Source organism: Suncus etruscus, chromosome 5, assembly GCF_024139225.1.
Source record: "Suncus etruscus isolate mSunEtr1 chromosome 5, mSunEtr1.pri.cur, whole genome shotgun sequence".
NCBI classification, from domain to species: Eukaryota; Metazoa; Chordata; class Mammalia; order Eulipotyphla; family Soricidae; genus Suncus; species Suncus etruscus.
This window is the reverse complement of record NC_064852.1, coordinates 127,982,874-127,996,119: the sequence shown is the minus strand read 5'-3', so window position 1 is coordinate 127,996,119 and position 13,246 is coordinate 127,982,874. Positions and strand designations below refer to the sequence as shown.

The window sequence follows — 13,246 nt, the reverse complement described above, 5'->3', positions numbered from 1 at the left end:
GGAAATTATTTCTATACTGCAAAGGAACTTGGTGTAGTTCATTGATTGATGACATACATAGAATTAGCTTCCAGATCTAAGCATGGTAACATCTTAGGACAGCAGGCTGCCAGTGACCTTGTCGATGGACTTTTGGACCAGGAAGCCAAGCAGAGATCACCAAGCTGACCCAGACCAGACTCACAAAGCTGAGCTGATAATAAAGGTCATTGTTCTAGGCCCAACATTTTCTGGGAGGCCTGTCATGCAGCAAAGATGACAGGTACAGAGGTCTTTCCTCTACCCAGTTTGGAAACACCGGAGAAGTTGGGACAGACATTACTCTAAAGAGGACATTGTTATTCTTTTAATGGTGAAAAAAAGTGACTTGGAGTCCAATGCCCAAGCAAGTGTACTATAAAGCCTTTGGCATCTGGCTCGGACTGGTGTACTATCCACTCTTCTGTCCTGTGTGCTTTGCCCCTGGAAACACTTAACTAAATGTGGGTACAGTCCCAGGAAGGAAGCCAAGACTGAGGTTTCCTGATTGATCTTCTCTAGAGATCCTACCACCATGGACTCACATAGCAAGAAAAATTGCCTCCCTAGTCCCAGGGAAGATGAAGAAATCTCAGTCGCTATATGACTGTTCTTTCATATTTCTTTTGACATTATGATGCAGTTGGTTTATACTGTTAACTCTACATCATGCCTCTTGAGCTGTATGTAATAGGAAGTACATCTGTGTCATCTTCTAGGATATGGACTCTAATCTTACTCTTCAAACTTGTTTGAAATGTCTAGTTTTATTCTTCTCATATATGATATCTTTGATTTTCATTGACAAGTCAGTAACAAGGAGTAAAACTACCTCTTAAAGCACTTCCTAAAGAAAATTGTTGCTTCTGGAATGTATTCATTGATGTGCAATTGAAGATATCTGGCACTAGTTCTTTTTATTTGTTTGTTTGTGTTATGGGGTCACACCTAGCAGAGCTCAGAACTTTCTCCTGACTCTGGGCTCAAGAGACTACAAAGGATGTTGGGGATCAAACCTAGGTCTACTATGTGCAATGGCATATGCTTTAGCTGCTCCAGCCCCAGGTGCCAGTGCTACATATTTATCCCATGTCCACTTTTAATCTATTCTTTAGAGTAAAAATATATCAGAAAGAGAACAATATATGGCCACTTTGTAATACCACACTAGACTTTTTCTTTTTTTTCCCTGTACTTTGCTTGATTTTCAAAGTTCTCTAGGTAGACCCAAATAATCAATCATTGGTTTATAAAGTATAGAAATAAAACTGAAATCTGGAAAAGCTATTTTGATGCTTTGTGATAAATGACTTAATATAAAAGTAGATTTTCCCCCTTGTCTCAATTAGACTTTTGTGTTCAGGGGACCATATGGGATGCCAAGGATTGAACCCGGGTTGGCCATGTGCAAGACAAACACCCTACCTACTGTGCTATCACTCTTACCCCTGACTTTTGTGCTTTTACAAAAATAAGTTTGCCATGAAAAAGACTATCACAAACCATGACATGTTTGAAAATATGAGAGGTCAGATGTTCAAATATATCTAAGTTTACCTCTAATTAAAGGATGAATTAGTTCATTAGGATAAAATATGTAGTAATAAAATATTATAAACTAGATATCTTATAAAGTTTATGTCAGGATATGGAATTTCAGATTAAGCTATTTATGAGTACATTTTCCATTATTAGATAAACATTTTTATTAGATAAACATTTTATTAAAAATTTTTACTTTGAAACTAAACACATATTTATATTTCTTGTATATATAATTAGATCCTAATTTAATCAAAGCATCAGTTAATTATAGGCTAGGCTACATTTCCTTAATATTTCAAAACCCAAGTGAGCTAGTTGTGTGGTAATCCAGAAGCCTTCCACAATTGCATGCAGTATGTCCAGTTAGATGTTTTTCATAGCTTCAAGATACTGGCTTTTGATTTAAAACTGAGTTCATTTTTTAAAAATTGAACTTCTGAAATGGAGGCGGAGGGGTGCAGGGAAATGCATGCCAGATGTTTTCAATCTCTCAGAGCCTATAACTCACAAGAGACCAGAAACCAGAGAGAGACGACCATTTCCTGTTCATGCACTGGCATGGTTTGCAAGAAGACATTTGTCCCATCATTTTTACTTTCAAACTTTGTCTTTTGTGTGGAACTTCTTTATTGTCATTCTTGAGGGTTTGGTTTTCTATTTCCAGAAAAAGCATTGAGTTGGTTTTAGAATGTATACTATTAGAATAAACATAAGTTCACAGCTTTCCACTAAAATTAGCATGAGTCACTTATGCCTAGTGATTCACTTGTTACTGGATGCTATTTTTATTTTTATTTCATTTCATTTTTTGGTTTTGGGGCCATATCCTGTAAGCTCAGGAATTACTCCTGGAAGGGCTTCAGGGATCATATGGGTCTAGGGGATTGACCCTGGGTCTGCCATGTGCAAGGTAAGATCAATACGTGCTATACTATTGCTCTGGCCCCTAGATCATGGTTTTTAAGGGATGGCTGTTCAGACAGCAGGTAGGGCACTTACTTGCATTGCACACAGTCAATCTGGGTTTGATCTCTAAAATCCCATATGGTCCCAAGTACCAGGAATGATTTCTGAACATAGAGCCAAGAGTAAGCCCTGATCACCATTTGGTTTGGCAGATAAATAGTTTAAAGGATAGTTACCTGAAATATCAAAGTTAAAAGTTAGGCAGTGCTGTTACTTACACTGCAGGTACCCAATTGTTGCTGAAAGTATATGTATGCCTGATGGAGCATTAATTGATCATAAGGGCCTACAGGCCAGTCACGCATACTTTCCCCTAATGCTTATCTTTTTTTATTAATTTAATTACTATGTTTACAAAAATTTTCTTACTGGGTTTCAGTCATAGAATGTACATCACCCTTCAGCAGTGCGATCTTCCCACCATCAATGTTCTATTTCCCTCCTCTCACCCCAACCTAATGATTATCTTTGACTTAGAGAGGATCCTAGAATCAGTGTTTTGCATCATAGACTCTGGCAAATTGAAGTAAATTAAATGGTTGGGTGGCAAGTCCTTAATAGGGAATTGAATTTATATTGTGTACTTTGAATTATTATTTGATACCATTTTGTACTCTTAGCTTATATTCCTACATGCATATCAAAAGGCTTAGAATGGCAGAAGATTTTTAATAGTAAATAATTTGGGGCTAGTATTTCCCATCTTTTTTTTCCTATCTAGAAGCCTGGAACTTCTTTATATATAAGAAAAAGATATAAGAAAACTGACCAACAGCAGCCTCTGGGAACATTAAGTATTTTAAGTGATAAAAGTTTCAGATGTTCATCATAAAAGAGTTCTCATTTTGTGATGAGTTGCTCAGGAAACAATCTGTATTTTTTGGGAAGTACATTCCTAGGTGTTGACAGATTTTGTGTTTGTTGTGTTAGAAGATTTATAAAGAGAACGAGTCACCTAAAGCTTTGAATATTGGACCTGTGACTCAGTAACCAGGCATTGAAAACCTCATCTGCTCTGGAAAAGAGAGATTGTTGAAACCAACCTCAGGGGAGGTGCACAGAGTTGAATGTGATAACTGAGAAGCTCAGAAGACAAAAATGGAAGGCCTTTCTCCTACTTCCCTTTTGCACCTTTGCCTTCCAACACTTGGGGCATTGTGTTTCTTATTTGCATACGAGAATAGCCCTGATCTTATCAGGATGGGGCGCCAAGCATTTATTCATTGATTTTTTTTTTTTGCACTGTGCACAAGTGAATATTATTCTCTAACTTGGTTTTATCTGCTGCTTTTATACTGCACTGTCTATTTCTCCAAGCATTTATTTGTTTAAAAAAGGCAAACATTAGACTGGCCAATGATTGCTATTGTTCAATGTGATGCTATCATATGCTTTGCCAGTATTGTTTGTACGTTGAAGTCCTAGAGTTTGCTTGTTGGCATGAGTTTGGATAAGTGCTGCCAAACAATGATTTGCCATTATGATTAAGGTGCCACAATGAAGTGAGATGGTGCAGAATGCCAGAGCTTATTTAGCCTATGGGTCTGACATATCATCTGCTGTTTCTTGCCAAAATCTTTCTCCTAAGCATCTTTGCATCCCACCAGCTAGGACTGTTGGTTTGGGTAGATAGAGTAATCTGGAAAGCTTACCTACCAATTTTGGCTTGACAGAAGGAAGAAGTTACCTTGAGGTACAAGTTGTAGTGGGTGCTGGCTTTATTGCCAAGAGAGTTCCTGGCACTTAGTGGGTGAACAATGAGTTAACTAATGGAGTTTGTCCAATAATGAGGGAAGTAAACTGTAGCATTTGTTTCTTTTGTTCTTGTCATTGAGTTTCTTCTAGATTACTGAGATTTCCATAAAAAATTAGCATCTCCAGGAGAAATCTACCCACACCCAGGGTTCTTCTAAAACTGCAAGGACTTATTTATTCTTGGGATCTCCTATAGATTTGGTTCAGTGATAAAAGACTTTTCTTTCTTTCATGTTTATCTTATCATCGCCTCTGTATGTCCATATATACTTATTAAGTAATTAAATGTCCAATCCTTAGAAACAATGTGATTATACAGTTTTTATACCCCTGAAATCATCTCATTGTGCTTGATCTCACTGTACTTTTTTTCCCTTCCTCCTTTCTCCTTCCTCTGTGCTCCCTCTTTCCTTCCTTCTCTTTTTTCTTCCCTCCCTTTCTCTCGCCTTTCCTCTCTCCCTCTCTTCATTCATCCATCTAGCCAAATCTGTAAGCATTAAAACATCAATTCTGAGGATAAAAGTTGATATTATAAAGTATACAAACAAAATCCTATTCCATCTAACAAAAATCTATCCTTTATTTCCTAAGACTTAAAAATCTGTTATACTTTTTTTTTAATTTTTATTTTTATCACATTGGCTTACATATCTTTCACAGTAGTATTTTAGGTACATATTAACATTGAATCAGGGGAATACCCATCACCAAATTTGTCCTCCTCCCATTCCCGTTCCCTTCCTGCAACCCATATCCCCCACCGTCACCCCCCACGCTGCTACCCCCTCTTTGTCTAGCTTACTAATAGTGATCATATATCTGTTTGGTCTTGGTACCCTCCCTTGTTTCCCCCTTTATTTGAGAGGCGGAGCTAGATAGTTCGAGTTATGTAGTTTTGTTTGAAGGAAAGAAAAACAATAGAATGGGGTAAAAATAAAAATAAAAGTCAAATAAGCTGAAAATGGGCGGAGTCCTTCTAGAGGCTTTCAACCTTAGTTTGAGAGAGGACATGAAAAAGGTAATTGAAACACCACAACAATACAGCAAGAAATATCAAATTAAATATCCAGTAATAAAGATAAGCACCACACAATAATCTCAGTCCTGAAATCTAATCATGCGAGAGTGCAAAAAGAAAGAGAAAGATAAAATAAAATGAGATGAAATTGGAGATATCAACTTCAATATCTACATCAAAATAAGGAAGTCCAAAAAAATCAATCAATCAATCAATATATATGTGAATAAAATGATTATTTTGTGCTTTTTTTTTTCTTTTTCCCCCTGCATAGGCACAGTAACTATTGGGGATATTATAGAGGGAATTCCCTTGGCCTAGGAGATACAGGGTTTCTCCACCCCTGAAGTATACTGTCATGGGATTTTTTTTTTATCTCAGGTCACAGCTTGCAGAGACCATACTTAGATTAAGTGTTTGACATCAAAATAATTCCTTATAAAATTATGAGAAAAATCCATTGCAATCTGGATTTCTAGACATTTCTAGAAAATATATAATACAGTTAGGTCTCCAGAATGTTAATCTCTTAATCATTCTAATTGTGGAATGGGCTCATAACAGAAGGATTATATTTTATAGCTTAGATTTATAATGTTATGAATTGAATACTGACCTTAGGGCTTGCTTGGAGGTCACTGACTGGTGGTACCTAGAGGGGAGACCATGTGTGGTCCAGTGATCAAACTGGGGCTGGCACATGTAAGAGTCACTTTGTGTGTGTGTGTGTGTGTTTTGGGTCACACCCGGCAGTGCTCAGGGGTTATTTCTGGCTCCAGGCTCAGAAATTGTTCCTGGCAGGCACGGGGGACCATATGGGGCGCCGGGATTCGAACCGATGACCTCCTGCATGAAAGGCAAACGCCTTACCTCCATGCTATCTCTCAGCCCCGTAAGAGTCACTTTAACCTCAGTTCTGTCCTATCTCTCCAGCTTTAGCTGCTACAATAAACTAAGAGAAAATCAATATAAAAACTGTATTAATAAGCTTATTGAGAATACCACTTGATCCTCTCTTGTTTCATAGCTGACTATGCTTGGTTTGGTTATTTCCATTACAGTGGTGCTTCTTTGTGAAAGGACAACTAAATATATAGCTTCTTTGACCATTTTATTCATACAGAAAAGTAAATTAGAAAGAAAGGGGAGGAAAAAATATGGCGTATTTGGACATAAGGCACTACTTCTGTATTTTGGCACTAAAAAAGTTTTAATACCCGCCTATGACTTGATTATTTTTGTTCTTTTTCCTCCTTAGATCTGTTAGAGAAATCTCGAGTTGTTAAGCAACCAAGAGGTGAAAGAAACTTCCATGTGTTCTATCAGCTGCTCTCTGGTGCCTCAGAGGAGCTCCTCAGTGAGTCTGTTTTTGTTTTCATTTTTATTATCTTCGCATTTCCCCAAGATTTATTTTATTCAAGTGTCAATGTATTTGTTTCTGCCCTACATATAGAGTTTTCATTACTGGGGTTGAAGGGAAGAACACTGGGTGTTCGTTCGTCTCTCACCAAAGACTGGCCCTTACATCTCAGAAGGCTCTTTAAAAGAGCTTTTTATTGCCATGGGAGTCAGTACTAAGTTTAAAAATTAAAATGGAAGAAAGAATATAATTGGTTCTGTGGCCAGAATAATAGCACAGTAGACAGGATGTTTGCCTTGCATGTGGCTGATCCATGTTCAGTCTCCAGCATCTCGTATGGTCCCCTGAGCCTGCCAGGAGGAACCCCAAACACCGCTGGGTATGGCCCAAACCAACAAAAACTAAGTTAAGAAAAAGAATATAATTGTTCAGGTGAGAAGAGGAAAACTAGTAGGCAGCTTTGTTCTTGAACACAATTACATAAAAACAAATTACTCCGTGAAAATTTAAAACTCACAAAGTGTTGTTTTCAACTCATGTAACGGATAAAAATCTGACAGTTGAATATTTTTGACAATTTATATAAGTCAGGGTTGCTTTTATAACACAATATTTTCAAGATTTGAGTATAACATATGTCTGCTTCATGATTTTTTACTATTGGTCATTGGCTGACCTCCAGCTTATAATAATTGGGGAGCCTGGAGAGTATCCAAGAGCTAAGTGACGTAAAGCTTTGAACAAATGATTCAAATTAAAAGAGCTCTGGAAAGTCAGCAATACTTGAGGAAGAAGCTTCCTCACTAATAATGAACAAATGTCCGTAAATACAGTACTGCGGTACTGTCTGCATGGAGAAGTTGTGCTGAGGGATTAAGCTGTTCTACTTTGAGTCTTTGGGCATCACTTCAAAGTGAGGCAACTTTGTCCTGGGGGACTTACTGGCAATCCCAAATAAGTCAGAAAATGAACCAAGTCTACTGCTTGCTTGAGTGTACTACTTTTTAGAAATCTTTCCCAAGGAAGTAATTCAAAAGACTCTATAACATGTTGCCTGAAGATACTTATCCCTGCCCTCCTTCCCTATATATGCTTTTGTTTGATTGATTGGTTGGTTATATCCAGAGATGCTCAAGGGTTACTCCTGGCTCTGCACTCAGGAATTAGTTCTGGCAGTGCTTGAGGGACCATATGGGATGCTGGGGATTGGACCTGGGTTGATCATTCTACAAGACAAGCTTCCTACCCGCATCTAGCCCCTTCCCCCATATTATTAATGAGCTGGAGATCAGTCAGTGTCCAATGGTGAGTATTCATGAAGAAGACACATTGTGTTATGATCAAGTCTTGAAAATATTCATGGGAAGGATCTGGTCTAGAAAAAAAAACGAAGTTTGAAATATTTTTTCATATATATACATATATACACACATATATATATATAATACTGAAAATGATTTTTAGAAAGGCATTTTTGATGCATAGTCCTGTTTCTCTATTTATTTGAAACATAATATGACTATCATGTTCTCTGTAGGATTAAAAGAACTTAAAAATGAATACATTTATAGAAGTAACTTATTTACTGTCTGTATATGTGTGTGTTTGTGTGTGGTTCGACAGATAAACTTAAACTCGAGCGGGACTTCAGCAGATACAACTATCTGAGTTTGGATTCTGCTACAGTTAATGGAGTGGATGATGCTGCCAATTTTAGAACTGTTCGGGTAAGATGTGATCTTCTGTTCATTTTGAAATGGATAATGCAGTATTGCTCCGCTGGAATTGTTAGCAGTTCTGAGTTTAATCCATTGTATAAATCATGTTTCCAAAGGTTTTAGAATTTTATAAGAATTTGTGGTGTTTTATGACTTTATTTCTGTTTGGGGACCATCCCCAGTATTGCTCAGCAGTGCTTAGGGGACGATGCAGTACAGAACATAGGACTTCCAAGGGCAGCACATGCATTCTAGTCTTCTGGGCCTTTCCCAGGTTCGTGGCTCTGACGTTTTATTAGTTCAGATGTCAATATTTTAAAACTAGTGCTCTAACCATGAAAAACTTAGTAAATTTTGCAATTGTTTCAATAAAAAATTTGATTAATTAAAAAAAAATAGTGCTGTATTTGAGTGTTTTGACAGTGCTGTGAATACATTCTTAATTTCTTGAACTTGGATACTTTTAATTTTGTGTTTAAATCCCAAATATTCTCATAGCTATTAATTACAGTAATTAATAGTTACAGTTGATTTGCAGTAACTAAATTTGCAGCAGAAAATCAACCTAAGATCAATCATGTTCACTTGATAATTGTTTTTAAAACAGAAAATCGTGATTTTTATTGCTTTTTTGAAAAATTGTGTATAACTAGAATGATTAGCATTTCCTTTTTATTAGAAAAGGTCCTATTTAAAATAGTATAGGCTCTATATTTATGTGGCATTTTGAAAATTGCTTCATTAGGGCATGAAATAATAATGAAATTTACTTCTAAATAGTGAGAGAAGGTATAGACCAGGGTGTAAATTATAGATAAAAATAAGACTTGTATTCCTCATTCTTTGAGGATGAGTGAATGACTTGGAGTTCTTCTTTTGTTGTCTCTATTTTTGTGTATGTTTGAAATATTTCATAACAAGGAAAATTATATGACTCCCATTGCTGAGTAACCTAGTTATTAAACATAAATAGTGAAAAATGAAATAAAGTCCCTAAAAAAAAAGAGCATGTGATTTTTTTAGTAGTATAAAATTCTATTTTGGGAAGCCAGTTGGTTTGTGGATATGGTTTTTAAGGCCTGAGAGCAGGACCAAATTTATAACTTATCTGCTTGGCAAATCATCAGTACCCACTAAAAGTTTATGACCTAACAAATGTTGTTTGTTATTCATAGTTCATTTATTTGATTAAATATTTCATCTTGCAAAGCACATGGATTTTTTTTATTTAAGTCATGCAAAATATTGTGTGGTCTTATGAAAACAACTTGCTTAGTTTCATTTCTACCCAGAAAAGCTGATGATTGTAAGAACTGAGCTGCTTGAGATGGGAATCAGAGAGTCTTTTTCCTTCTTTCTTTCCATTGTATACTAGCTCCTACACTCCTACCCCTTTGGTCCTGGAATCTCAACAGGAAACCACCAAATAAGACAGCCCCTCACTTGCTATAGATAGGTTTCCCCTTTGGAATGTGTACTCAGGAATGTTTGATCTTCAAGGGGTATTTTGTTTTGTATGTTCAGAAACAAATATATTATTCATTAAAAAAAAAGAACCCCAGAAATAAAACAAGTTCTCTGTTCCTCTTGCAGAATGCCATGCAGATTGTGGGCTTTATGGATCACGAAGCTGAGTCTGTCTTGGAAGTAGTGGCCACGGTGTTGAAGCTGGGGAACATTGAGTTCAAGCCAGAATCACGAGTGAATGGTTTAGATGAAAGCAAAATCAAAGACAAGAATGGTAAGTCTGCCAACAAAGCAATAGTCATTGTATAGCAGGCTTGATTTGAACCTCTGCCCAGTCCTTCATCTCAAAGGGAAAATCCTGACTTTTTGTTTGGGTTTGAGCAGAAGCAAGCAACATTACAGTGGGGCTTTTGACACGTACACCTTGCGTACTGTCCAGTGTGGCTGCGATTGAGAACATATACTGTAGCCTTGGAAATACCTCTTTGTTCATCACTCCTCTCCCTACAGAGTTAAAAGAAATCTGTGAGTTGACGGGCATCGACCAATCAGTCCTGGAACGAGCGTTCAGTTTCCGAACAGTAGAGGCGAAGCAGGAAAAAGTTTCAACAACGCTAAATGTGGCTCAGGTCAGTGAGACATAAGGGTCAGAAGCAAGTTGTTAAAGATGGTGGCATTTTTGTAAGAGGCAAAGAACATTTTTGTGTATGTGTGTGTGTGTGGGGGGGGGGTTCAAACCTAATGATACTCAGGGGATTACTCCTGGCTCTCAACTCAGGAATCACTCCTGGTAGTACTCGAGGGAGTGTATAGGATACCAGGGATCAAACCTGGCTCCATGTGCAAGGTAAGTGCCCTCCCTGCTGTACTATCACTAAGGCCCCTGAACATTTTATTTTTCAGGCTAACATTGTTTTCCACGGAGAGAGCAGTGAACTAAACTCAAAAGCTCCCTGTGCTTGTGGAACTTGACCTTCTGGTAGGAAGAGCTAGAGAATAGCTCTTAGAATAGTCCTTAGAAATAAATGTGTGGAGCAAGCTTAGCAAAGAGTTTAACCACAGAGAGAAAAGGTAGAGTCTGTGAAGGGATTTTGGGGGCAAGGGTGAAGCTTATCTGTGGGGCTGGGGTATAAAACATGGGTCCAAAAGATCTGGAACAAAGGTATGGGGTTTGAACATGAGGGGTGCCATCTGCTGTGTGTTTCAGGAGGTTACTTGGCTGCAATGTGGAGGGCAGAGTGGAAAGCAAGTTCAGTCCACATGGGCTGCTCTAGAATAGAGCCTCATAGACAAGTGGCTTCACCAGAAACATGCTTCTCATGGCTGGAGGCTGGGAGTCAGAGATTGGGTTCAGATTATCGAGTCTGGATAGTTGACATTCAGCTTCTACCACATACCCTCTCCTTGACTTCCAGGGTCTCTCTCTCACTCTCATCTGCCTCTACACTGTTCTAGTTGATTCCTTCCTCGTTCTCTAATCCCTATATGTGTTTTTACATGGTATCTTTGCTCCTATTTCTCTCTCCCCTGCCCTCCACCTACCGTCTTGAGGGCCATAGCTCATTTCCTCTTGGGTATCTAAAATTGCTTACCTAATAGCACCTTTTCCAGTGAGCTATCCTTGATTACACAGGCACTCTGCAATTCTTCACTAAACTTTTTTCTCTCCTGGAATTGGACACTGTCCTCTGGTTGTTTCACGCCTTGGGTTTCTTCTTTCTTGCTCTTCTGTAAGCTTTTAGAAGGTAGATCCCATGTTTGTGTTTTTTTTGTTGTTGTTGTTGTTGTTTTGTTTTGTTTTTACTCTACCTGGCTTGCACTATTCCTGGCCATTTCTGAAGCAGATGCCAACTGTCCTCAGTGACAATTACACAGCTTTAAGACAAGAACTGGGTGCTGAAAGGAGATAAAGTGATATGCATGATACCCCTTCAGTAACATTGCAAACCATAGTGTCTAAAGGGAAAAGAGAGAGAGAGAGAGAGAGAGAGAGAGAAAGAGAGAGAGAGAGAGAGAGAGAGAGAGAGAGATATGTCTGCACCAGAAGCAGGCAGAGGAATGGGTAAGAGGGAAACTGGAGACATTGGTGGCAGGAGATGTGTTTCTGTGAAGGGTGTTGTACATAGAATGACTGAAACTCAATCGTCAACAACTTTATGACAAAAAAAAACTAGCTATATTATGAACAACCTTGTAACAACAGTGTTTAAATAAAGTAATTAATGAATTAAAAAAATGAATAGATGATGGATAGGTCTGATCTGAATCAAATATAATAAATTATGAATAAAAAACACAAGAGCACCATCCTTTCTTCCCTTGCTTAGAAGCTCTCACTATGAGTCAGCTCTGAGTGTCTGTCCTCATTCCTTCACACCTGATCCTTAAGATGGCAATGACATTGTTGCCCTGCTGAAAATAAATATTGTGGAAAGGAAGTGTTCTGTATCACACTCAGGAAGTTAGACGGGATCATTTGTCAACCCCCTAGGGCTAGAGCTAGCTCAGTCAGCAGTTTTGAAAACTGGACCACAGAGGAGACTCTTGTATTGTTTTGTTTGCTTTATTTATTTGGAATCTGAGCACCTTTAACCTCAAATGGATCCTCCAGCTCCCACAGAGGATGCCATGGCTTCCCATGCTTTCCACCCAGAAGTTCCTGGAAGCATTTGAGTTGGAGACTCTTGGAATAAATATTTAGCAATGAAGATTGATTTTGGCTATGAATGCCTTTGAAAAATAAAACATAATAGCTTACCGGAATAAATTGCTGCAATTAATATTGTATATTGAACTGGTGGTTTGTTAGAAGCAGATAACATCCACCCCCCCCCCAAAACAAAACACTGGTTGCTATTATATCGAAAAAAGATCTATTTCAATGTATATTGTCATTTTCATGGTATTTTGATATAACTTGACGGAGGAAGAACTAGAAATGACACAGTCTCATACACAGTGCAAGTGGAAAAAGTTAAAAGTACCTCAAAGACTCTCTCTTGGTCAGGCACTGTTCTGGTACTGAAATGACCTATTTTATATGAAAGCAACAAGAAAGCATAGACACCTAGTTTGAGAGAATTCTCTCTCAGCATTGTATGTGTACCTTCCTCTGTATGGAATTATTCCCAACCCTTACTTCTTAAAGACTTCTTTGCACAATTGGACTTTTTTTTTTCTGCCTGCTTCTAAGTGATTTCCTAAAGGTGAGTAGAGCAGAAAGGATTGGCTGGCATTAGGGAAGTGTCCAGTAAAGGAAGCATTAGCTATTTGCAGTTGTTGTCTGTTGCCAGGGATGTGTGACCCTTTTGTTCCAGTTGTTCAGCTTCATCATTTTGGAACAAATAAGGAAAAGAGAATTCCCACATAAACTCATTCATGGCATTCTTGTGAAAGAAA

The 13,246-nt window shown here is 37.9% G+C and overlaps 1 protein-coding gene across 1 annotated transcript in view; it reads left to right on the top strand.

Moving 5' to 3' along the window:
- Positions 1–13,246, top strand: part of MYO1B (myosin IB) — a 179,305-nt gene that overhangs the window by 110,147 nt on the left and 55,912 nt on the right. The window contains exons 8-11 of the mRNA XM_049773173.1: positions 6,561–6,659; positions 8,286–8,389; positions 9,974–10,121; positions 10,358–10,476. Of these exons, the coding sequence (XP_049629130.1) occupies positions 6,561–6,659; positions 8,286–8,389; positions 9,974–10,121; positions 10,358–10,476 (470 nt within the window). The remainder of the gene's footprint in view (positions 1–6,560; positions 6,660–8,285; positions 8,390–9,973; positions 10,122–10,357; positions 10,477–13,246) is intronic.